The sequence below is a fragment of the Ursus maritimus genome, unplaced genomic scaffold, assembly GCF_017311325.1.
Source record: "Ursus maritimus isolate PB19 unplaced genomic scaffold, ASM1731132v1 scaffold_14, whole genome shotgun sequence".
Classification (NCBI taxonomy): Eukaryota; Metazoa; Chordata; class Mammalia; order Carnivora; family Ursidae; genus Ursus; species Ursus maritimus.
Window position 1 is genome coordinate 7,385,785 of NW_024423786.1, and position 26,751 is coordinate 7,412,535.

General features: G+C 45.9%; 1 protein-coding gene across 1 annotated transcript in view; it reads right to left on the reverse strand.

Moving 5' to 3' along the window:
* Window positions 1-253: 253 nt before the first annotated feature.
* Window positions 254-26,751, reverse strand: part of SLC6A11 (solute carrier family 6 member 11) — a 123,888-nt gene continuing 97,390 nt past the window's right edge. Inside the window, exons 8-14 of the mRNA XM_040628449.1 lie at window positions 25,118-25,242; window positions 13,335-13,447; window positions 10,152-10,289; window positions 6,280-6,382; window positions 5,321-5,421; window positions 4,318-4,488; window positions 254-406 (exon numbers count right to left, since the gene is read on the reverse strand). Coding sequence (XP_040484383.1) covers window positions 254-406; window positions 4,318-4,488; window positions 5,321-5,421; window positions 6,280-6,382; window positions 10,152-10,289; window positions 13,335-13,447; window positions 25,118-25,242 — 904 coding nt within the window. The remainder of the gene's footprint in view (window positions 407-4,317; window positions 4,489-5,320; window positions 5,422-6,279; window positions 6,383-10,151; window positions 10,290-13,334; window positions 13,448-25,117; window positions 25,243-26,751) is intronic.

Genomic DNA, 26,751 nt, shown 5'->3' on the forward strand with positions numbered 1-26,751 from the left:
ACAGAAGATTCTGCTAGTCCCTGTACAGTATTATCTCTTCATAATGTTACTTACATGATAACTGGGGGCAAGGAGGGGAATGGGACTTTAAACCAGAGTGTACATGGCCACCTTAAAATTAACTTGTTAATAAATCCTGTGCAAAACGAGCAAGCCTCTATCATTAGGTGAAGTACGTGTCTCAGGTATTCATTTATACACACGGGGTCGGGGGAGGGAAGGAAGGAGAGGCATCCGAGGTGGCAGGTGTGGCTCAGAAGTGTGTCTCCTTCTCTGTGATGGCTGCAATGGTCCCATCGCCCTTGAGTTTGGCGTCACAGTCATTAACCGTCACCGTCCGTAGGCCTGCCCCAAGCTTGCCCCGCATTTTCAGATCTGCGCTGGGGATGGTCAACTTCCGGAATTTCTATGTGATTGGAGAGAAGAACTGTCTGAGAGGGACTGCCAGGGTCTGGGCGCCTGGCTCGGCCTCTCCCAACTGTACCGGTAGACACTGCGGGCCATGGAGCCAGCAAGACTGAGGTCTGGGCCTCCTCACTGTCACTTAGAGCTCTGTTCTGCAGGATGAACTGACCTCCCTGGGTCTCACTTTCCTCTGGAAAATGGGGACCACAGAGGTACCCACTCCTGGGGTTTGCTGAGGAGTGACGAAATGGCTTGCAGAAGTGCTTAGAATTGTCCCTGGCCTACTGTGGGTGTCATTGGGGCTGACTGCCTCATCCCTTCCTCCAGTGCAGACAGAGCAGCTGGGCTTTGAATCTCTGCTCAGCCACTCACTAGCTCTGTTAGGCAGCTCACCTAACCTCTAGGAGCTGCATTTTTCTCTTCTGTGGAATGGGAGAACAGTGCTGGCCCGAGAAAGGTGTTGCAGGAGGGAGCTACAGCACCTCTAGGGCTGTTTCTGTGATTGCCAGATACATGGGTATGTTTCCCACAAAAGGGATGTCATCATGGGGTCACTGTGGCATGTGCCGCATGCTCCTTGGGCCATGTGTGAAGATGGGAATATTAGCACAGCCATGGCCCCATGCTACCTTCAAAGTTGTCAGCATTGGGCTGGGCACGGATGGTGTGGCTGTCATGCCTACTGTACCAAGGAGGGAGCAGAGGTCACAGGCAGACTCCCGATGCAGGCTTCTGATGCCACGGTGCTGCCTGGGGCCCCACACCTCAGGTTCACATATACTCTGCAGGGTCCATCAGGGGAAGGCACTGGACCAGGATTTGGGAGGTCTTTTCTGGGCATAAATCTTTTCCATAGGAAGGCTGCAAACACTTTTGGAGGTCTGCTTTTTCATGATCAAGGTTCTCTCTTCTCTTCCAGATGCTGCCATGCCTAAGAGGCTGACTCTGTACAATGCACAGGTGGGATTAACAGGCCAGTTCCCCCATGCTGAACACCATCTGTGTGCCAGACGCCACAACAGGACAGGACTGAGAGCATGGGCTTCAGAGCTGGGCACTTGGGTTTGAATCCCAGCTCTGTCACTTCACCGGGGCAAGAAACTTAAGCTCTCTGTGCCTCAGTGTCCTCATCTGTCAAAGGAGAACAAGGGTGCCTGCCTCCTAAGATTAACACGAGGCTCAGTTGTGTTGACCTTGCCACAGATGAGCACAGATTCTGCATCTTCTCAGGTAAGTACAACTGACCCCATTTTTCCTTCCAGAACCTTCCTGTCAGCTGGCAGAACCTTCTGGAAACAGGGGGAGGTGAACTAACTGGCACAAGTTTCTCAGTAAGGAAGGCCTGGAAATCAGGTTTGCTGTCGTTAATAAAGCTTGCTCTTGGTGGAGGCAGGTGCGTGGGCTTAGAGAGATGGAAGCAGCTCAGGAAAGTAGCCTCTCCTTCCACCTGCCTACCCTCTGTCCCTCCATGCCAGGCCTGAGCGAAGCTCTGGAGGATTCGCAAGGGGACACTGGGCATTCCTGAATACCAAAGGCCACTGAAAGTCTGGGCAGGGGCCTGCAGGGACCAAGGACATGGTTTGGTTCCAGATCAGAACTGACTGCCCTTGACCTACATTCCCTGCGAGAGCCAAGGAAACTTTCTCAGGGGGCATGAGCAGGCTTGAGAAAGAGACTTTCCCTCTTGGCTTGGTCTTTCTGGCTGGACATGTGGCTTTTTTCTGGAACTTAGGCCCTCCGGTGGGCAGGCAGGCTGGGTGAAGCCGACTCTGAGCTTGCACTCACATGTGGATGTTTGCACACACATCCACTCCCATCTCCCTTTGGCCTTGTTCTGGGAGAGAAAGGTGAACCCCTGAGATCTCTGGGGTGGCAGTGGAGCAGAGACAGGGCCCCGCAGTGGAGCATAGCCAGTCCCAGCAGAGGAAGGAGACAGCAAAACTCAGGTGATGAGAGCTCAGAGCTTCTGCTCTGCCACTCTGAGGCTGTGTGCCCTTGGACAAGTTGCTTCACTTCTCTGTGCTTCAGCTTCCTTATCTGTGAAGTGGGGGCAATAAGAGCCTCCACCTCACAGGACCGCTATGAGGATTAAGTGGTGTAGTGTTTGTAAACAGAACAGTGTCTGGCACACAGCAGTTTGCTAAATGAGTGAGAAATTGACTCAAACCATCTGATGTGCCAGCAGGTGGGAAAAGAGGGTAAAGAGCTGGCGAATGCTCTGGAGTAGGATGGTGTGGCTTATAACTCTACCAGCCACCAAGGGACCACATGCAGCACTGCTGATGGGAAATCCACAGAGACAGAAAGGGGGTGTGAGGTGTCTGGGGTGGGAACGGGGTAAACTGTGAATGGGCAGGAGTGTCACCTTATTAGGGTGACAGACATGTTTTAAAGCTGATTCATGGGGATGATTGTAATATGCAGAACAAAGAAAGTTACTACAAAAATCACTGAATTGTATACCCCAAGTGGGCGAATTTTAGGATACATAAAACAAACTTTAATAAAATTGTTTTTAAAAAACTTGGTATCTACTATGGAAATTAGTATGAAGTTTCCTCAAAAAATTAAAAATAGAATTACCATATGATCCAGCAATTCCACTTCTGTTATTTATCTAAAGGAAAGGAATATACTAACTTGACAAGGTAGGTACAGCCCCTCCAACGTTCACTGCAGCCAAGACATGGCAGTAGCCTCAGTGTCCATCAGTGCATGAAGGGATAGAGAAGTTACGCCCGTACGCACAATGGACTATGTATGACTCAGCCACAAAATAGAAGGAAATCCTGCTGATGGTGACAACATTCATGGACCTTGAGGGCATTACGCTCAAGTGAGATAAGCCAGACAAGAACAAATACTGTATGATCTTACTTATATGCAGAACCAAAATAAACAAACAAACAAGACCTACCCGAGCTCAAAGATACAAAGAACAGACTGGTGGTTGCCAGAGGTGGGGTAGTGGGATGGGGGGGGGGGTGAAATGGGGTGAAGGGGGCCAAAACATACAGACTTCCACTTATAAAATAAATAAGTCATGGCGACGTAATGCACAACATGGTGACTATAGATAATAATACCGTACCGTATATTTGAAAGTTGCTAAGACAACAGATCTTAAAAGTTCTCATGACAAGAAAAAAATTTGTCACTGTGTGGTGAGGATGTTAACTAGACTTAAGGTGGTGATCACTTCACAATACATATAAATATTAGACCATTATGTTGTTACCTAAAACTAATACAATGTTACATGTCAATTATATCTCAATTTAAAAAATTGGGTTCACTAAGTTTTGGCTGTGTGACGCTCATTTTTGGTTGAGTGATTTCATTTCTCCGAGCTTCAGTTTCTCTACCTATTGGAGGCAGAAAATGAGGCCAGCACCCTGGTTTGCTCTGAGGACTAAGGGAGATACGTGCAGAGAGTCTAGCATGGTGACGACACAGAACAGGTGTTCCCCAAATGTCAGACCCTCTCCTGGGGATGAGGTCCTTCATGAACTAACAGAACAGTAAAAGCGAACGCTTGGTCACTCTGTTCCAGGTCCCAGTCTGAGTGCTTTCCCTCTACGAACTCATCGAGTCCTTATAAAAACCTCTTGAAGTCAAGAACTGCTGGTGTTCCCATTTTACAGATGAGGACACTCAGAGAAACTGGCTCACCCTCCAGGCCTCACAGAGATGACTTCACACAATGATAACCTGCCAGGGAGGGGCTGGCCGTGGCTTCCCTGGGAGACACGTGAGGGCTCATTCCTCACACACTCATTGTTCGGAGAAGACCCACGGACTTGCTCCCGCTCTTCAGCCAACTCAGGGCAGAGTCAGGCCCCTACGTGCTTCAGGGCCCTCGGAGCCGTCCTCGCCAACCCGCCACCCCTCCCCCCACCTGGGCTGTCTCACCTCAGGCAGCGTCCCCTCTGTCTTCCACAACTTGATGAAGATCCAGAGTGGGATACAGAGCATGGAGGACAGGGCCATCAGCCAGCCGATGCTGTAGCCCCAGGTGGGGTAGGTATAGATGTTGTTGTACTTGAGAGGCTTGTATTTGACCAGGAAGAAGATAAAGATGCCCTGCCGAGAGACGGGGAGAGGTCCTTGGGGGCCAGGCTTCGGCGACAGGCCCAGGCCCAGGCCTGCACGCAGGAGACAAGCAGGGCGAGGGGTGTCGTCCTCCCCCCGCCCCCCGCCGTGTGACAGCCCTGGACGGGCGAGCCCTGTGCTGGCTTGTCAGCATCAGACACACAGGGAACAGACTCCCACAGATCCCAGTACCTCATCAGGGCTGTGAGACCCTTCCCACCCCAGGAGCCTTATCCCCAGCCTCTGCCCGGTCGGGAATTTTCTAGCTCCTTCTCGGGACAGCTTTCAAAGTGGCCTTTGCAGAACCACGACGGTCTGTGAAGATGCTCTGAGACACTTTGAATGCCAAGAACTGGGTGAAGAGCAGTGGGGTTGTGTTTATTAAACACGAAGACCTCTCCAAGGTGTGGCCTGAGGGGCAGAGCATGAGCTCCAACTTTACCTCAGTTCTTTGGCTTTCTCTGTTAACAGCAAAGCTAAACGTTGTCTCTCATACGATCCTTTGCCCTCATGGAGGCGGGCCCCAGCCACTTAGCTTGCAGGTACAGAATCTGAGGCTTTGAGAAAGGAGGGGACTTGCTCATGGTCACACAGCAAGCTGGTGGCAGAACTGGGATCCCAGTGAGGCCCCTCCCTGGCCAAGCCCAGAAATTGTCCCCACGACTCCAACCTAGAAAGCTGTCAGGTGCCTTGGACTCTCTGAATGCACAGAGGGTCTCCCAGGAAGCCAGCACCTCCTCAGTTTCAGCCTCGGCCAGGCTTGTGGAGCTAGAAGGGGAAAGTGGGTGAGTGGGCTGGAGGCAGCTTCTGGCAGGGCCCTTACCGCACAGATCCCGGGGGTCACAAGCTTCCAGCACCATTTAATGAGCGACAATGGCCGATAGCCAATCATGTCTTCGATGTTATCGTAGAAGCGATTGCTTCCTGTCCAGAATAAAACAGACAGGCACACACACCCCAGAGAATTTTTGTACAAGACTCAGAGGGAGGCTAGGGATGTTTGCTTTCCCCAGCCCGACAGACAAGTGACGGCAGGGACCTTATTTACCGCTTAACAACTACCAAGATGTTACATATGTGAGCTTTCAGAATACACTGCAGCAGAAGGAATTCTGGTCCGATGCTGGGAAGACCCTTCCTGACCTTGGGCAATGAGGCCCAGGAAGCAGTGAGTAGGAAACATTTCTGGGAGAAAGGTGGAAGATGGTCCCTTTGAGAGGCAGGGCCAAGGCCTGGCTGACCTACATGGGGGCAGGGGGCAGGGCTCTGAAGGGGACAGCCTGGCTGGGCTGCTAATGAGTGGGGCAGCCCGCTGGGTGGTCTGTTCCCAAGCTATGCACCCAGTGGGACTATCCATCATCACTGAGTCCAGCAATCCTCATCCACTCATTCGGTTTAGGAAATAGGAGGACCAGAAGGCAGGTGCTGAATGAGGGCCGGCCACTGTGCTGGCTGCTTTGCCCACACTATCTCCTATTTGGAAACATGGTGAGGACTACCCCATTTTACAGATGGAGAAACTGAGGCTCAAAGGCAGAGGCACTGGCCCAACGTCACAGTGCCTGAGTGTGGAACCCCTCCCTGTGCTGCAGGGGTATAAGAACAAGAAGCTCTCCTGACAGGTGTGAAAGGCTGAGCCCCTGAGGGGAAGAAGGAAGAGGTGGATACAGATGGAGACCAGTCGCCTCTGCGCTCTGAGCCCACATGGGCCCCAGGCATCCATCCACGTGCTGGGCACCATGACAGGCTGCTGGGGTGTGGGTGAGCCCAGCCTCTACTTACCATACACCCAGCCGATGCAGACACACTCAAAGATGGCCACAAAGAGAAGGCACATCCCGCTGGCGGCATAGGAGTCGAAGAGCTGGAAGATGTACATACCGCCCTGCAGAGCGGGAGGACACATACATGGACGGAGGGATGCAAAGACACATGGGAGAGCAGGGTCGGCCAGCTGGCCTCAGAAAGGCCCTCTGCTCGGCCCTGTGGCTACCATCAGCCAAGAGCCACTTCCACCAGAGCAGACTGCTTCTTTCTAGTCTCTCAAAACACACCCTTTGCACTTGGGCACCCCTTAAGGTAGCACCCTCTGGGGTTGCTGGGCTTGCGAAGGTTTGTCTTGTCTCTGCTCCCCAAAGGCCAGAGACAACACAGAAAACCTGAGACTGGAGGTTGGGCAGCCTCAGCCCCTTTCCCTGTTGGCTCTGACAGCCTCCCCATTGGCCTCCTTGCCTTGAGCCTCACCCTCTCCAGGCCTCCGCACATCAGCTTTCACTAGGACCTTTCTGCCATGCAAACCCATCATGTCACTCCACGGTCTAACCTTGCCCCTTGGCTTCTGTCAGCCTACCAGTCAGAGCAGCCCTCTCACTTGACCCTGTCTCCCCTTCCTCCCGGCCGACTTCCACGTGCTTCCCCCTAACAAACTAAGGGACAGTCTCGCCTCTGTGCCTTTGCACATGCTGTTCCTTCTTTACTTGGTAAGTTCCTTCACAGCTCAGCTCAAATGTCAACTCCTCCAAGAAGCCCTCTCTGACAGCCTTGTCTTCTCCTTAGACTCTGTAGCACACTTTATGGATTCTGTTTTTTAAAAAAGTTTTCCCATCAGCTGCTCTGTTAGCTCTGGGCTTCTGCTGGGGAGGCCCCCACATCAGTTCTCTGTGTCTCCTGCCAGTACGGGGTCTGACTCAAAGTGGGTCTCCAATAGATCCAAGCTGAATTGTGTGGAGTGAGAGCCCTGTGGGAGAGGGACTCTGAATGGCTCGTCCCCAGCTGTGTCCCTGTTTCTGGTCAAGGACTTGGCGCACAGTAGGTGCTCAATCTTTGTGGGGTGCAGGGATGACGTTGGCCAGCTCTATGGTGTATACATCTGTGATGATGGACTTTAGGGAAAGGCCAGGGAGGTATAAGGTCAGCTGGCCTAGGTGGTCAGGAAGGGTTCTAAAAGGAGGGATGGCGTCTGGGCAGGCAGAGGAGGGGCAGCCAGCTGCAGCTCTCAGAAGGGTTGGGATCTACATAGAAAATCTTTATAACCCATGACAGCCCTTAAGGGAACACAGTCAAGAGTAGGAGAAATAAAGTGGAAAAGGGAAGGAGGGTTAGGTTGGGGGAGGTAAGAGGCAAGGACAAAGCCTGGACAGCCTCCTGTATCTGCCACAGGGACTTACTTGGAATTAAGCTTCTGGCCTGTGCTCCCATGGCCTCCAAGGCCTCCTCCTACCCTCTGAGACTGCACACGGCTGGGACTGTTTGTTTCCTCACTCATCTCTTCAGCTGGATTTGGGGCAACATCTCGATGCCCAGAGGGCCAGACAGATAACACAAGGGAAAGAGGTGTGCCGGGTGTGTGACACCAGGAAGTGGTGGGGCTGGTGCTAACTGGCCACACATTTGGCCACACAACGCTGGTTGAAAGTTGCTGGGAGAGGCAGCCTGTGTGCGGCCAGATCTGCAGATTTTTCTAGGAGATGCCAGAAATCCAGATTTTCATGAGAAGTCCTTCTCTTCTTAATTGTTGTCAACCTCTTCATGTTCTTAAGAACACAGCAGGGGTGAGACAAAGGGGATCTCTGGGACATATCGGGTCTAGGGCCTTCTGCTGGTGCTGGATGTGGTGGATATTCAGAGCTCTAAGAGTAAGGAGCAGGTCTGAGGCTCCTCTCTGACTAGGAATGCGCTTGGCCCTCTGAATTAAAAGCTCAGACCAAGCTCCTAACTGCTCTCCTGAGTATCCTTCCATGAACATCACGTGTACACGTGCAGCCCTCTCCAAGTACCAGGTTCTGATTAACTGCTTCCCATGTCTCGGTCCACTTGATCCTTACAGTGTGTGTAATTACAAGGCAGGCACAACTGCTGTCCTCAGTATTCATAGGGGAAACCGAGGCACAGAGCAGTGAGAACGCTTACTGCAGTTCATCCAGCTAGCCAGTCGTGGGACTGAGGATTGAACCTAGGCGGTCCTGCTGCATAGCCCATGCTCTTAATTCTCCACCACACTGCCGTGGTGGAAGATAAGAAATCTGTGGCCTATTTTTTCTCCAAAGCCGAGCTTTAAATGTGTATAAATGAGGGAGAAGATCCTGGAAGCAATTACTGTGAAAGCTGAGGCCGACATGGCCCATTTGGCAATTTGAACTTCTCTGGTGCAATCACTCACAGATATTCCTGTATGGAGGCAGAAGGTTGAATTGTGAAGCCCAAGTGTCTGCTGATTAACGGTCAGCACAGTACTATTTTCCTCATGGGCCCCAGGGGCCATGAGGCAGCCCTGGGCAGATCCATGGCCTCAGGTTGAAGGGTGGGCATGGAGGCTCTGCAAGGGGGGGCACCCAGGGCCAGAGGTCCAGGAGGGTCTTCCGCCAGCCTGCTCCAAGTCAGTGACACCCATGCCAATGCCTGCTCTTCTTGTAGCCCTGTTCCCATCAGCTTCGTTAACATATCACATTAACCCCCCAATTTGTATGTGACAAGGACTCTACTTTGTGTAATTAATCAGCACTTAATGAAGCCCTGCTCATTGCAGGGCTGGTTTCCCCGTGTGGGGAAAGGAGAGATGGAAACGGAAAGTGCCGCACCATTCATTTGCTCAGAGCTGATTATCACTCCCATTAATGTGACAATGACTAGGAGCAGTAATAACACCGGCCACCATGCCCTGAGTGTCCACCCCCTGCCAGGCCCCAGGGGCACAGAGCTGGGCAAGGCCAGCTCCTGTCTTCATGGACCTCGGGGCCTGGTGAGGGAGACACAGGTGAACGGGAGAGGTCACTGAGGGCGGGACAAAGGCTGGGCTGAGCCTGGAACAAAGCGCTTGAGGAGGGAAAGCAGAGGAGCCTTGCAGGAGGCACCCTTTGAGCTGAGAAGCAGGGGATGAAGAGGATCCACAGACCAACCTCAGTATCACCTCCGCTGCTTCAACGGACTGGAGTTCCCTCATGTCTTTCCATGTTTCTTACAAAACCTCTTCTTGTCTCTAGGCAACAGTTTTCTGTTTTTTTTTTTTTAATTAATTTTGTCAGTGTGGGGAGAAAGATATCTATCTCACCTTCCCAAGGTACTTGCAAAAGTACTTATTAGACAGGATGGCTACAGGTGGGGAGAGAAACATGGTGTCATGAGAGTCTTAATGTGGGGGGTCATGGTGAACTCCTCCTCACGCACAGGCCCAGCGGAGATGGGAGACAAGGGGGGCTGGGGCTCAGACACACGGTGCCTGAGGTGCCAAATGTCTTCATGCATGTCTGTTCTCAGTGATCTTCCAGAAAAGCCTGCTCTGAACTTTGGGCCAAGAGCAGTACCTAGTTGAGGGGTCTGTAGCTGACATTGTCCCTTTCACCCAGAAGTACTGTAAGGGTGGATGACTACCAGATAACCCCAGTCTTCTCTGTGAGTTTTACTCCCCGCTGGTAGCGACCATGGTGACCGTAAGCTGAGCATTCACACATGTGAAGACGTGTTCAGGGCTTCATGAGAACTTCCAATGATCTCCACAAAGAGAAGAAAATGAGTCCTAGAGAAATACTGGACCTGGCCAGGGTCACACGACCAATCCCAGAACTGGGATTTTCGTCAGACCTGCCTAACCCAGAGCCCGGGCACTTAACCTTCGTGTTACCATGTTCACGTTGCTTACTTGTGTCCACATCACTCACCTCTGTGAGCATCACGAGGCCCAGAAAATAGGAGACGACGGACAGAGCCAGGATGAGGAGCTCCCGCCGGTAGCCCCTCCGGAAGACCTTGGGGTACATGTCCACCACAGCAGTCACGAGGCTTTCCACGCACACAAACTGGACAAGGCAGATAGGACGGTGTCGGGCCCGAGAGAAACCCTGTTCTTAGTGTTCCCAGCTCTGGACAAGTGCTACAGGCCTAACCCCTGGGCTTCCCTCCCACTGGGCCTTACCTTCCTTTCCACACTCACACTGACAGAGGGCCCGAGAATAATAACAATGCGGGCACTTCCAGAACTCCAGCAAACCCATGTAACAGATGAGAACACTGAGGCTCAGCAAGGGGAAGTAACCTGCCCAAGGTTGCTCAGCAAGGAAGTGGCAGAGTCAGGACTTCAACTAGGGTCTCTTGACTCGAAGGCTAGTACTCCTTCTCCCCCGTGCTTCCTGTCATGTGCCTATGTGCTGGACCCTGTTCTGGGGTCAACTACTTAAATGAGATGCTGTCTGGGAGGCAAGATGGGAGTCTCTGTAGCTGTTCTGAGAGCTCATTGCTTGGCTAGGGGCAGGCTCTGGTCAGTCTCTGTGAGCAGGGTTTGATTCCCTCATTCTCTAGGACTGTGAGAATTCCCCTGTCCTTTGCTTCTGCTGGGAGGTGAGCTAACACCCAGCTCCTCTGTTTCTGCTATGGGACTCTCTGGGCCTGCCCAGACTGTGCAGGCTAAAGACGGCAGAGCTCGAGCCACTGTCTGCTGGGCCAGACACACGGTATCCGTTCTATTCCTACTCACGCATCAACACCTAGCCCGCATATCCCAACACACCCATCGGCCCCCTCCCTGGTTCTCCCAGCACTGTGGGCAGATCTCCTGCATAAGCCTTTTCCTGACTGCTCCTCTTTGCCCCCAACTTGGGCAGAACAGACCCTTCCTCTACTCTATACCCAGGCCACCCCCCACCTCACTTCATGGTGCCTGTGGAGCTTATATCTATCTCCTTACAACGTGGGACCCTGGAGGGTAGGAACCATGCCATTTTCATCTATTCCCAGTGGCACAGAGGAGATGCTCAGAAAAGGTTTGATAAATTAATAAAAATAACAATAAATAATGGCAAATACATGGTGCTTGTTGTTACCCAGGCTCGTTTCTAAGCAGTTAACAAATATTGATTTATTTAATCTCTATAGTACTATTACTATCCCTGTTTTGTAAGTGAGGACGTGGAAGCGTAGGAGGTAAGCCACCGGCCCGAGGACACAGAGGTGTTCAGTGATACAGCCTGGGTAGGAACCAAGGCAATCTTATTCCAGAGCCTGGGCTTTAAGCACTGTGCTGGACCACCAAGACAGAGGGAAGTAAAAGAAGTAAGGGATTCCTTTGCTGATTATGCAGGATGTGGAGACATTCCCTTCCCTGGAGCCATTTTTGGCCCCATATCTTTTCCAAGTCATTTCTACCTCCTCAGGAAAGGTTATTTCCAGCTTCACTGTGCAGAGAAAGGGACCAAGCATAGAGAGGTGAAGTGACTAGCCCAGAGCAACACAGCTGGTAAAAGCTGTGGACTTGGAACTCAAACCCAGCCCTGTCTGACTCCAAAGCCCAGGCTCCTAGCCTCCGGGCTACCCTGCCTCTACTGTAAGGCTGGCTGCAGTCCTCCTGGACTGCAGGGCTGGACCCCTCCAGGGTCCTCAGGAAAGGAAGAAGATGCGACTCAGGGAAAGCTGTTTATCCAGGACCCAAATTGAAGAGACATCAGAGCATGTGGGCTAAGAGGCACAAAAACCTGGGTGCATGTTCCAGCAACTCACTCAGCCTCAGTTTCTTCATCTGCAAAATGGGGATGATAAAAGCAGCCCCCAGTCCATATGGTTACTGTGACAGAGAATGGAGGGTGTGGCCCAGGCACGGAAAGTGCAGCACACATGGGGGTAAGCAGAATAGCCATGTGCCCACTAGGCCCCCAGGTCCCCCTTGCTAACAGAGCATCTCAGCCAGAGTGCTGGCTCTGCTCAACACCCCCAGGGACTCAGAGCTAAGGCCCCACCCAGCCCCCACCTCCCTCTGCAGGACAGTCACTGTCACGCACAAGCTGCCGATCCCTCCCGAGACCTCTGCCTGCAACAATGGAAGGGAAGATTATCAGCAGAAACACCTGGTACTTCAGCAGCTTGGCTTAGCAGTTTCTGAGAAATCATCCAGGGGAGGAAATTGGACTTGGCTGGGTTGACAGACACACTGTCCATGAGGCTTGGGTGCTAAGCGACTTGCACAAGGTCATGGGTAGAGGACAGCACCTTGCCAACGGAGTCTGATGGTAGAGCCACTGGCTTTAGGTGGAAGATGTTCACTGGGGCTTTTGCCGTGCTGGAACAGCAGGCAAAAGTATAGATTTCAGAGAGTGGAGAGTGACGGAAGACCATGGGATTCTGACTGGAAAATCAAGAACAGGACTGGAGGAGGGCTGGGAGGGCAGGCTGGGGTGAGTCTTACAGTGTGAGAAGATGAAGTGCATGCATTCTGGGGAGATAAAGGAAAATATTCGCAGATAAATTGCTAGTTCTAACTATACACTCTTCACTGAGGAAGGCAGGCTGCCAAGTGGAGGGTGGGTGGGGAGAGCCCTACCAACAACGAGAAGAGAACAGGCGGGTGGGATGAGGGGCAATGGGCAGCTGATGGTGGTGCCAAGGGACCCATGTGGCCACCTGGAGCATGTTGGGGGGCCATAACATAGAGATGGAGGAAGGAAGGAGAAGGTACTTTTCTGTGTTCCTGTGTCCTGCATGATTTGGCTGGGACAAGGACCCGTGGTGGTAGAGCCCTTGGATACCATTAACCATAGCCCTCTCTCTGAGAATTTCTTCTGCTTGCTAGGTGGTGCTATTGGGCAGAAGTATTTTCACAGAATGCAAGTATTTAGCAATTTTTTAAAAACTTGGATTGGGAGTTGGGAATTTCAGGTAAGGAAAAGTGTGTTTGGGAAGATGTGCAAGGACCCATACAGGTGTTTCTGGGGGTGATGGTGGAGATCAGAGTGTGCTGCGAGAGCATGGTGGGGACAGCAGGCACAACCAGCATCCAGGTGCTGGTAAGGCCCCTGAGCCGATCCTAAGAATAGCATCTGGTCTCCCTGCCCTCCCAAGCCTGGGATCCCCCTTACCTGGCTGTCCAAGCCCAGGAAGATGAGCATCATGAAGAACAAGGTGGCCCACAGTGGGGAGAGAGGCATCATGGTGACAGCCTTGGGGTAAGCGATAAAGGCCAGGCCGGGGCCTGGAGAGGAAGGAGAGAGAGAGAGAGGAGTGCTGGGTGGAGCTTGGTCCTTCACTCAATTTTTATTTTAATCAATCATATATCCAGTGCCTCCTTTGTGCCAGGTGCTACGCCTAATTCTCCCTCAAATTATGTAAATCTTCCAGCCACCCTATACAGTTGGTATTATTATGATGTCCATTATGGGAACGAGCCAGCTGAGGCACAGAGAGAGTTAAGAAAGGGTCAGGAGGGGTCAGGATTTAAACCCAGGTTGGTCTGACACACAGACTTCTCTCTGCACAGTTCTGTCTCTACTGTTCTCACTGGGGCAGACATGGGGGTGGTGGCTTATTATAATGCAGATTCTCGGGCCCACCCCAGAGATTCTGATCAGGTCAGTCTAGGGTGAGGCAAGGACCAGGCACCAGGTGGTTCCAAGCAGTAGCAGGAGTCCAGGCTTGGACGAATGCCGTTCTATCCCAGGCTGCCTCTTTCTTTGGTTCCTCCCCTCATTTCCCGGGTCCACACTCACTTATTTTGGCTGCTCCAAATAGAAAGCTTGGTTAGCATGTCCTGAGGATGAGCTTTATTAATATCAGGGGAGAGATACCTGATGTTCTAGACCTGTAGCACAGTGGTCAAGGGCATAGGTTCTGCAGTCAGATGGCCTGGGTTCAAATCCTTGTCCTTTACTGTGATCTCTATCTGTTTCCTCAGCTGAAAAATCAGGATAATAAAGTCCTACCTAATAAAGTGGTTTTGAGAATTCAGTAAGATGATGCAGAATATGGAAAGCACTTAAGGTAAATGTTCAATAAACATTAACTCTGATTATTATTTTTTTCACCTTAATTAAAAGCAACCTTATGAAAGTCTAATTTACCTACAATAAGCACTCATTTTAAAAGTGTACAGTTCAATGAGTTTTGAAATACATATACCCAGATAACTACACTCAAGATATAGAACATTTCTATTGTTCCCTTGGGCCCCTCTGTAGCCTCTCTATCCCCATTCCCTGTCTTAGCTCCAGGCAACCATTGATCTGATTTTTTTCCACCTTATATTAGCTTTGCCCTAAATATAGGAGTAGAATTGCTGGGTCATATGGTAACATATGTTTAACTTTCTAAGAAATGACAAACCGATTTCCAAAGTAGCTGTCATTTTACCTTCCTATCAGCAATGTTTGAGGGTTCCAGTGGCTCCACATCTGTGCCAACACTTGATATTATCAGATGTGGAGTTGTCTTCACATATCTTCATTGTCCATTCATAAATCTTTTGCAAAGTCCTTGTTGAGTGCGCCCACTTTTTATTGAGTTGTCTCCTTTTTACTGAGTTGTGGGAATTCTTGATATATTTGGAATACAAATCCATTATCAGAGAAGTATTATTAATATTTTCTCCTAGTCTGTGGCTTGCCTTGTCACTTTCTTAATGATACCTTGTGAAGGGCAGAAGTTTTAAATTTTCCACTTGTTGCTAGCATACAAAAAATACAATAGGTTTTTTGTTTATTGTCTTTTTATCCTGTGACATCACTATGTTCACTTAATTTTTGTATGGTTTTCTTAGGGTTTTCTAAGTGGTCAATCATGTTCACGCATAAATACAGTTTTTATTCTTCCTTTCCAATCTTAATGATTTTTATTTATTTTTCTTGCTTTATTGCACTCCCTAGGAACTCTAGTACCATATGGAATAAAAGCAGAAACAGTATACATCCTTGCTCTGTTTCTGATTTGAGGGGCAGCATTCATATTTAGTGGCCAGGAGATGAACATTTGTGCTCAATACTCTTAATTAAACTTCAGACCTTTCTCATTATCTACCAGTTTTTCTCCTTATGTCCTTTTTTTTCTGTTCTAATATCCAATTCAAGATTCCACACTGCGCTTCGTAGATGTATTTGTTTACTCTCCTCCAATCTGCAACAGTTCCTCAGTCTTGTCTTTCATGACCTTGATATTTTTGATGAGTACTGGTCATTCTTTTGCAGAATGTTCCTCAGTGTGGGTTTGTCTGATGTTTTCTCATTATTAAACAGAAATTATACATTTTTGGGGAGCAAGAACATCATAGAAGTGATGTTGTATCCTTCTCAGTGCATTATGTTGGGAGGGGTACCTGATGTCCATAAACCTTAGTACTGGTGATGCTCACATCGATCACTTGGTTAAGTTGGTGAATGCTAGTTTTCTCTACTGCAAAATGTTTCTCTTTATAATTGATAAATATCTTTGGGAGGATACTTTGAGATTATGAAAATATCCAGTTCAAGTCAAACTTATACCCACTGATTTTAGCATCCATTGGTAGATCTTCCTTACAACAATTATTCCTGTGGTGTTTGCCTCACGGGTTTCTATTTTCTTTATTCCTTCTACATTTATTAATTAGAATTATTCTGTAAGAAAGGGCCGTCCCTTCACACTCATTTATTTATTCAATTTTTATTTATTTCAGTATGGACTCCTGGGTATTCAGTTCATTCTATGGATCACAATCCAATATTATCATTATTTATTTTGCTATTCAAGTTGTTCTAGGTTTTGCTACTAAGAGCTTCTTCAGGTTGGTTCCTATGTCCTTTTGACATGCCTTCGTCCTTTTTCTGAGCACTTCTTTATTTTCTGGCACCACTAAATGTTCCAGCTTCATCATGTCTTGCCCCAGCACTAGCATCAACTGCTTCTCCAAGAAGCCCTGGTTCCTTTCATGGAAAGTGGTGTTCAGAAACCAAGATCTGGCTTCTGGGTATGTTCATTGCTACTGGAGTATCACTTCTTGCAGGCCCTCTCAGCACACAAAGTTAGGAGACATAAGTATGTATATCTACACATACATACACATATATATTTCTATATCTATTTGTATATATATTAAACCCATGAGTCTATCCTGATTCTCCAATTCTAATACAGTTCATTGTAGCCTCTCCATTTTCCTTATTTATAACTTCTTTCTCAGGGAAAAATCTGTCTCTAATGATCTACATTGACTTGTTTGTTCAATCCTCACAAACACATACAACAGTTACAGAATTACAAACCCATACCCCTGTCCAAACAAGAGGATAGTACAGTAATTTTTGTTTTTAGCCTTATAGTGTACAGTCAAAATACTATTTCCTGAAATTCACTTAGGTTAGGTCTTATCTTTCCCATTCTCTTCAGTATGGTTACATTATTCATGCATAATACAGTTAGGTTCATTTCTTACTGTTTGTATTCCCTTTTAATTCCATCCACAAAAAGGAACTGTTTATTTTGGGTGCTATGTGAAACATTACTGTTACCATGTGTCTCTAAGAGTCAGAGCTAATGAAAACATACTAAGAGAAGTATTGTTTCCTTCTCATCCTTACTTAATTCCACCCTTCTTTATATCCCTTGTCCGCTCATCCCCTGTAGGTGGGATGAGGAGACATGCTTTCTTATATCTCCTTCTTTCTTACACAATGGGTAGGATACTATAGATATTTGCTTTTTTAAACTTACATACACACACACATACACATTTACCATTTAAAAAATACCCTTCAATATCCATTTACTTGGTTATTTTTATATTGTGAATGAAAAATCAAATATTTTCAAAGACTTTTTTTTATATCTATGAAGATAATTTTGTAATTTCTTTCATTTGGGCTCTTAATATGGTGTACGATATTTGTGGATTTCTTAGCATTAAACCAACCCTGCATTATTCCAGGAGTAAATCCAACTTGGACATGGTATATTACCTTCTTAATGTGATTTTGGATTCTAATGTTTTCGATTTGGGTTTGCTAATATTTTATTTACTATTTTTGCATCAATATGCATGAGTGATGTTTTGTTTCTTTGCCCTATTTGGTGTAGGTACCAGTGTTACACATACTTCATATAAGGAGTTGAGAAGTTTTCCTTCCCTTTCAATGCTCTGCAATAATTTATAGAGCACTGGGACTATCAGATCCTTGAAGATTTGATAGAATTATCTGAAAAACCATTTGGACCTAGTGTTGTTTTTGTTTTTTATGTTGTTTTGCTGGTGGGGTAGTTCCTCAATAACTTCGTCTACTGGGTTAAGCTTTCTAAATCAAATGCAGTTGATTGTGGCAGTCTATTTTCCTATGAAACTATTCATTTCATCTAAGTTTTCAAATTTATGTGTAGAGAAGACTATAAAGCAGTCTCTTGTGATTTTGAAAAATGTCTCCTGCTTCAATGGTTATTTCTTCTTTATTATTTCTTATTTCACTATTTGTATATTATCTTTTTCTTCTTGGCAATATGGTAACTTGTATGCTATCATTTTTAAAGACCCAGAATTTTAATTTGTTAATTAGATCTGTTTTTCTATAATTATTTCATTCATTCCTTTGTTGTTGTTTTCTGAACAGAGGATGTAATTAATTTTCATTCTTTCACTTTTACTGATAAATGTGTTTCGTATAGTTTTCTCATATTATTAGTTTATTTCTATCTATGTCTCCTTGTACCTCTTGCAGTGTTGCTTCATAAAGGTTATCGCTGTTATATGGTGTATTTATTTTTATGTGTTATATCTTTATTGCAAATTGTACCTTTTACCATTAAAAAAATGTCCTTTGTAATGCTTTGCTCTTTGGGGCTTGAATTGACTGATATCAGGGTTGCTATCATTGTCTATACCTTTAGTCTTTACGAATCACTTTGTTCTAGATATATCTCTCATATACGCAGCATATATATATATAGGTCATATTTTGTGAGGCAAATTGAAAATCTTTTTAATAGATGAGTTAAGCCCATTCGCATTTATCAATATGACTGATATTTTGACAAAATATTTTATGGTTATGTGTATTTCAAAATATGTTATGTTTCTCTATGAGTTGTGTATTCTTTGTTCTTTTATTTGTAAATGTTTTTTGGTATTTAGGAAGGTTTATGTTTTTGTTCTAGTGACTACCTTTATATTTACATCTTTTAAAAATGTCCTTACACCCTTATTTTCTTATTTAAACCTTTACTGCCTGGCTTTCCAGGTCTTCCCACCCCCATCACCACCTCATATCATTTGACACCACTTAAGGCCCACACAACAATGAGCCTTTTCTATTTTCCTCTTGCCTTCTCTCTCCATCTTTTAGTTCAAATGATTTCTACTTTGTTAACAGTACACATCATATTTCTACATTAGTCCTCTATCCTCTTTCCCACCTTTGCTTTGGTCTTAGATGTTTACTTAAATATTTTTAAGTGCTTACCATCAGTCCTTTTTCTGAAGTTTTCCCAGTCATTACTGGTATGGATGAAGCTCACACTAGTAGATTACTCCAAAACACTGATGAATGTAGAAGTCTCAAAGTTCTGTTTAAAATGGTTTTTCTATAGCCTTGACATTTTCTATAGCCTTGATTCACACTTCTTTGTGTGAATTTTTAAAAAAATGCTGCTTCATATTTTTCTTTCTTTGTGTGTTGGTTTTGAAAAGTGTGATACCCGTCTAATTCTTTTGCCCTTGTAACTTATTTAATATTTTCCAGCTGGAAGCCTTGAGGATTTTATCTTTATTTTTGAAAGCTAGTATCTTACCAGAATGTCTTGGAGTTGACCAATTTGGGTGAATTTTCATTAGTACCTAAGAAGTCCTTTCAATGTATAGATTGAGCTCTTTTTCTGTTTCTGAAAAGTCTTCTTGGATTATAGTTTTAAATATCACTCTGTTCATTGTTCTCTTTTTCTTCTTCAGGGACTCTATGATATGAATATTTTCTTCTTTGCTGGTCTTCTGTTTCTACATTTTTACTTCTTTATGTCATTTTCATTTACTTCCTTGTTTTCTTTCCTTTTTAAAATGCCCCTTTATTGAGACTATTCTCTTTGGACACTTTGTAATTTATTCTTCATTTCTAAGATAGCTTCGTCTTTCTTTTTTCTCATTTTTTCTTCCCGAGTTCAATCAACTTTCTCTTCATTTATTGCTGTTCTCCCCTTCCCCCATTTGTTAGTTTTAAAATTCCAGGTTCAAGGTGTTTTTCCCCCTACATCCTCGGATGCTTGTTTGGGTATATTTAATTCTGTCTGGAGTGCTGACTTAAAATTTTCCTCTATTTCATGATTGATTTCATGGTCATTGATATGTGGGGAATTTCTATTCCTGTTTTCCGCAGTTCTGTATGGACTTCACTTCTCTCATGTTCATATTCATGTTCTTGGGCATTTTATAAAATCCCCAACTTAATGGTGCCCTCTTCTGTCAGTGTGGCAAAGTCCAGGTAGTTTTAGCAGTGTTTTGTGTTGATGGTGGAGGGAGGATGATCTCCCCTTCCTACACCCTAATTTTACAGTTCTCTTTTGTTTTGCAGGACTTTATCTCTTTTTGGTTTTCTCTTCACCATCTAATTGTCAAAGGGTACTTCTCCCATTCTTTTTGCCTTTTCTCCCCCAGAAGTTCTGTGTTTCAAATGGTGTCTCCTCTAAATCGTGTCTGTTCCTATAAATGGTCCCTGCTCCTTTAAATCACACACTGAATCCCTTCTCTGTTGTCCCTGCTAAGGGATCTGTCTGGATCTTTTCCAGCATTTTCAGACTTAAAGTGGATTTAATCTTTCTGGTGATTGCTCCAAATCACTTTTAGGTCCCTTTACCAGCTTCTCTGTCTTCTATCTCCCCCACAGTTTTTCTCAGTTTGCCTTGCCAGCTGTGAGAGTATAGGTGGTAGCAGGAGGGATTGTGCACTGGGATTGATAATTTTTCTTTTTGTTAGAGTTATCTGTACCTTCAATATTTTCTGTCTCTAAGTTATGCAGGGACATAGTTTTGTATAAAATACAGTTTCCCTTCTTGTTCTTTTCTTGTTTGGGGAGAAAACTGGGATATAAGTGGCTATACAGCTGTCACAGTACTCAGATATTCAGAGGTCTTGTTTCCTCTAATTTTTAAAAGACTATGTAAGACAGATATTATTTTTTTCTTAACTGTTTGGTGGAATTCACCAGTGAAACCATCAGGGCCTCAAGTTTTCTTGGTAGAAACATTTTTGATAATGAATTCAATGTCTTTTAAAAGTATAGAGCTATTCAGTATTTCTATTTCTTCTTGAGTCATTTTGAGTAAATTATATTTTTAAAGGGATTGTCCATTACATTATATTTGTCCGTGTACATTACCAAATATTTTAGCTTGAAGTTTTCATAATATTTCCTATTCTCATTTTTAATGTCTGTAGAATACCTCCTCTTTCATTCCTGATATTAGTAATTTGTGTTTCCTCTCCTTTTTTTCCTTGACTAGTTTTGTTAGGGGATTATAAATTTTGTTATCTCTTTTAATATCAAATTTTGGCTTTAGAATTGTATTGTGTGTATGCCTTATAAATTTGTTTCTACTTACTTTGGGTTTAACTTATACTTCTTTTTTACACCTTCTTCAGATAGAAACTTAATTTTTTTTACTTTAAATCCTTCTTTCTAATTAGGCATTCAAAGTTATAAATTTCTCTGTAAGTACTTTAAATGCATCCCACACATTTTGATATGTTGTATTTTCACTACGCAGTTTGAAATACTTTCTTTGACCCATGGGATATTCAGAAACGTGTTGCTTAATTTATACATACTTGAGGACTTTCTAGATAAATTTCTATTATGGATAGTTTAATTCATTGGTAGTCAGAGAATATACATTGTAATTTCAATCTTTTGAAATTTATTGAGATTTAATTTATGGCCCAATTTACATCCCATCTATGTGAATGTTTCATGTTCATTTGAAAAGAATTGTACTTTGCAGTTGTTTGGTGCAGTGTTTTATAAATGTCAATTAAGCCAAGTCGGTTGATAGTGTTCAGATCTCTACATCTTTATCAATATTTTGTATAGTTGTTTTAACATTAGTGAGCAAGGAATGTTAAAATCTCCAACTATGGTTGTGGGTTTGTCTATTTTTCCTTTTAGTTTGTCGGCTTTTGCTTCATGTATTTTAAATGTCTGTCATTAGGTAGAAACACATTACAGATTAGATATCTTACAAATGAATTGCCCCTTTTATTAACATTATGAAGTGCCTCCCCTGTTATCTCTAGTAATATTCTGACTTGAAGTCTACTCTGTTGAATATTAATATACCAAAACCTACTTTTCTTATGCTTGTTGTTTACAGAGTATAGCTTTCCTCTTTGTTTTACACTTTCTCTGTATCTTTAAAGTGTGTCTCTTTTTAGAAAGCTTATAGTTGAGTCTTGCTTTTTTACTCAGTATGATAATCTCTGCCTTTTACTTGGAGTATGTGGCCCATTTGCATTTAATGTAATTATTGATATGGGTGGGTGGAAGTTTACCATTTCATATTTGTTTTCTTTTTGTCCCTTCCAAATTTTTTGTTTACTCTGTTCATGTTTTTCTTGCCTTCTTCTGGGCTAATCGATGTCTTACAAATATTCAACTATATTTCATCTCAGCTTTGTAGCACTACCTCTTATTATTATTTTCTAAGCAGCTGGGCCAACAATATACATCCATAACTCATCAAAGTCTACCTAGAGTTAATAATGCATCGCTTAATCCTGCCACCACATATCTGACACTTTCCACTTCCGATGATCATTCTGACATTTTCTGCCTCAAAACAGAATTTAGGACTTAACCACATCAGTAATTACAAAATGAAAATAGACAAATACTACGATTAAAAGATGTAGATAATCAAGACTGGATAAGACAGCAAGACCCAATTATAAGCTGTCTAAAACCTTAACCTCTAGGAGAGAGTACCTGACAGAAAGTATCACAGAAACAGACCAAGGGACATGTAGGTAAGTGCCACAAATTTCAGGCGTGGGATCATAGCATGACAAAAATCTGAGCCCTGTGAGAAGTGCATGTTGCCTTCCTGGCTCAGTTTCCAGGTATGCTGGGACATCCCACTGAAAATTCTGCCATTTAATTGGGTATTGTCCAAAAATCATTAATCAGAAAGCAAACCCAGGTCCTTCTGAGCAAGGTGAGGTGGCTACACATTCACTTGCAACTTGCAATTTCTCCAAATGGCAGAGAAGCTCCTAAGGAGAATCTTAGCCTGACCCACATGCCCAACAGGGGCACAAAGCAGATTTACCTGCTGGGTACCAGAAGCAACACAGGAAGGTGAACCAGAAAAGGCTAGAGCCAGGCTGTACCACCTATGAGCTGTGTGACCTTGGGTGAACCACTTCAGGCTCTGAGTTTCAGGGTCCTCATCTGCAATGGGCACAGGAAAGCCTAGTGCTACTGTTCATGTGAACAGTGCCCTCTGCAGGTGTGCAGTGCATATTCTGCACAGTCACAAGTGGAAGCCCTGAGAAAGCCTACCTTGCAGAGGTGCTGAGCATTTTGTGAGGTAGAGTGTTAAAAACAACCACCCCCAGATCCTGACAATTGAGACAGAGTAAATCAATTACGGTCCATCCATCCAGTGGACTACCACGTAGCCATTAAAACTCATGATGGTGATCTCTGTTTACTGAGGCAGAAAGCTCCTCATGCTTTATTGTAAATGGAAAAATGCAGCCTACAGAATACCAAGGATAATTTGATCTGGTTTCCATCACCACAAATATGGATGTACATGCACGGAAAATCCTGACAGGAGAACCCCAGAGTGTTGTCAGATTCAGAGTGCAGAATTTTTCCTCTGTTAAGATTTCCACTTTTGGGGTGCCTGGGTGGCACAGCGGTTAAGCGTCTGCCTTCGGCTCAGGGCATGATCCCAGCGTTATGGGATCGAGTCCCACATCAGGCTCCTCTGCTATGAGCCTGCTTCTTCCTCTCCCACTCCCCCTGCTTGTGTTCCCTCTCTCGCTGGCTGTCTCTATCTCTGTCGAATAAATAAATAAAATCCTTAGGAAAAAACAACAACAACAAAAAAAAGATTTCCACTTTTTTTTTTTACCATGAATATGCTTTCAATTTGAAATTAGAAAAAAAATATCAAAATTTACTTTTATTGGCTCTTTTCCTTTCCATCTATGACTCCTCTCTGAATTTCATCTATAAAATTGAAATAATGATAGAAAGAGAAAAAATAGTGCTGCGGATATCTTATCCTACTTAATACCTAAGGCAGGAATTAGGACATTCATTTTAGGAACGGATTGGATGGGATTCTTGGAGAGGGCAATGCTTCAGTAGAGAAGGTAATTTTCTCTCTCTGTGGTTTCATGCCAGGAAGGAGCATGAATGTTTGGTGAAGTGTCAGGTGCCCACAGTGGGCAGTAAGATGGCATGGTCAGAGCATGGACTCTGGAGCCAGATGGCCTGTGTTAAATCCCAGCTGTGTCCCTTCCAGCCTGTGTAACCTTACATAAGTCATTTCACCTCTCTGAGCTTCTGCTTCCTTACCTGTAAAATAGGGGTAGCAAAAGTGCCATGTTGGAGGGCTGAGCTGAGGATCACATGAGACAGTTCCTGCCCAGAGTCAGCACTTGCTGAGTGAGACCTTTGGTCATATTAATATTCTCTAGTCTAGCTCTGAACTCCTGAGTTCAGCAGGGACTGTCTCTCTCTCTGACATACATTATCCAGAGGAAGAGGGACCCTGAGTGGTCACAGAGCAGAGCTTTGCAATCATGTTCCTGCTCTGATGTCCATACAGCCCACTCTGCCAGCTTGGTGGGTTAGAGGGATGCTTCCCTATCAATGCATGCCACACAAAACAGGACACTGTGGACCAGCATTTTCAATAGAGGCAGTGTAGCTCCCAGGGGTGCCTGGGGGTAGTCGCAATAAATGGGGGCATGACTAGCATTGAGTAGATGGAGGCTAGAATGGCTAAGCTCCCTGTGCTACTCTCAACAAACGGTTCTACTAAACATTCTTGTAGGTGAAAAACTTTAGACTTAACTGAGGTTAGAATCTCTTTGTCATAAAAACACAAACTATTTTCACACTTTTAAAAAAATACACACTGACTTCTTCTAGAATTCAAACACCACATAAATCAAGGCAAGAGTAATTCACCATTTTGCATAGTCACCTCAGCAACAATAATTTGCCTGTAGTGTGGTTGAAATAAACACTCATCAATCTATACTTAAGACGGTCACATTCATCATGATTCTGCATCTTAGAAGAGGGAAAGGGCGAGCAGAGGGAACAGTATGTACAAAGGCCCTGGGGTGGGAGGGAGCAAATGATGTTGCAAAAGCAGATCCCCGCAGCGGGGCAGCATGAGGGTGGGGGAATGATATGGGTGGAGAAGCTACAAAAGCTGGGCAACACAGGGCCTTGCGGCCATGCTAAGAATCCAGCACTATGAGAAGCTAAGAAGAGCTTTTCATCAGAGAAGGACATGTTCAGACTTGCATTTTGAAAGAAGCCAATCTGTACATGGAACAGAAGGGGCAGTAGTGGAGGCTTGGAGGTGAGTGAAAGGTTCCTGCGGTCACATAGGTGAGCAGTGATGGTGGCCTGGGCTGCTGGGGAGATAGTGTTGCTGGGGCTAAGTACGTGAAGTGGAGCGATGCCCAGGAGGCAGAAGCTATTCAACTTGGGGCCATGTCTTGGATATGGGAGTGAGGAGGTGTCACAGTTTCTCTCCCACGATCCTGGTTTGAGGATGGATGGTAGGGCCACCTTCTAAGACTTGAACCCAGGAGAAGAATGGGCTGAGGAGGCAGATCGTATTTGTACCACGACCATCAATCACCCAAGGCCTCCCTCACCTTTGGCAGACTTACCTGACTCTGCCACCTCGGCAATGGGCACGCCCTGCTCGTATGCCATGAAGCCCAGGACTGAGAAGATGGCAAAACCAGCCACGAAGCTGGTGCCACTGTTGAGACAACAAAGCATGATGCAGTCCCTGTGGGGAAGCAGCGAGAAGGGCTGAGGTCAGAGTGGGCAGAACAGGTGCACTGCTCAAACATTCTGTTGGAGCACCACAGCCATCCTGTGGGGCGGGCAGGGCAGGGTGGGCACAGACAGCCCCATTTGCCTGATGAAGCCATTGTGGTTCAGAGAGGTTAGGGGGCTGGCCCATGGTCACACAGCTTCTCTTGCATTTCTAGAAGATAAGGTGGGTCATGGACAAGAAGCAAGGAAGAGGGCTGGGAAGGAAGACAGGCTGGCAAGTGAGAAAATGCACAACTAGTGAGAAGATGCCTGGAGACAAACCAATGCTCCTCCAAATCCCTGGCAGGAGAGGAAACCAGGGAAAGGGAGAGAGGAGTGATTTCCTGGGAGCTCAAAGCAAGGAGGAAAGGAGAGGCCTCTGAGAACTGGCTGCTTCTCCTCAGGGGAGCATCCACGGACTTTACACTAGAAGCTCCCATCAGCTACAGAAGGAGACACCCGTCATGCCATGCTGTTTACTGGAGCAGCGTCTCACAGCCCTCCCTGCTCAGTCCCTGCCAGGGAGCAGCCCCTTTCAGGCCGGGCGCCGCATGGAGGGGTTATCGGAGCGGGGGTTGTCTCTTGCCCTTGGGAAGGGCTTAGCAGCAAAGAAGCGCCAACATAAAGCTGCAACCCAGGAGAAATCAGAGTGCAAACGATGGGGCTTTGCCAAGATGAAGGCAGAACCCTCAAGTCCCGGCCACCCCTCCCTCAGGCCTGGCATCCTCACACGGCCGCAGTGGGCAAACGGCCTCAGAGTCTTCTCAGCTGCCGGACCGCATGCACCTGCCAGTTAGGCTTATGGCACACATGATGCTCCACTTTATAGGGAGATGCTCCCACGTGGCCTGTCCAGCCTCTTGTCCGAGGTATAACTATGGGGCGTCCCTGTGGTGGTGGCCGGCCTGTGCTGCTTACAGCAGTAGGAACCTCCTCATGTGTGTTCGACCCAAACCCGCCTTCTCTGGTGAGTTTTAGTTCAGCCCTTCCTACCAGCCTGGAGCTCCTTCAGCTTTGGGAGATCTGAAGAGAGTGGCCCTATATCCCCTTGGAGTTTTTTTGTTCCTTCACTTAACCATCCCAGTTCCTTTACCAGGTCCTCATCCTGCTTGTGATCTGTAATACACTCCAGTTTGTCCGGCCCCTCTTCAAATGCCACGTCCAGAACTGAGCGCTAGACTCAAGAATACAGAAGGACTCTCACCTCCTCTTCTCCTGACGGCATACTTTTTGTAATGTAACCAAAGGTTACACTAATGTTGGTAATTGTGACACCCAGTTGCCTTGCAATGACTCTGAGAATCAAGGGCCTATTGGAGAAGACATTACCCTGGGGGTCAGGAAACATGGGCTTCACTTCCCCTGCAATTCTTTTCTCTGGACCTGAACTCACCATAAGACAAAATGCTTGATAACAGGGTTTCTTGGGCCTTATGACAGATTATTAATTTTCCAGCAAGTAGTCACTTCTCCTTACCTT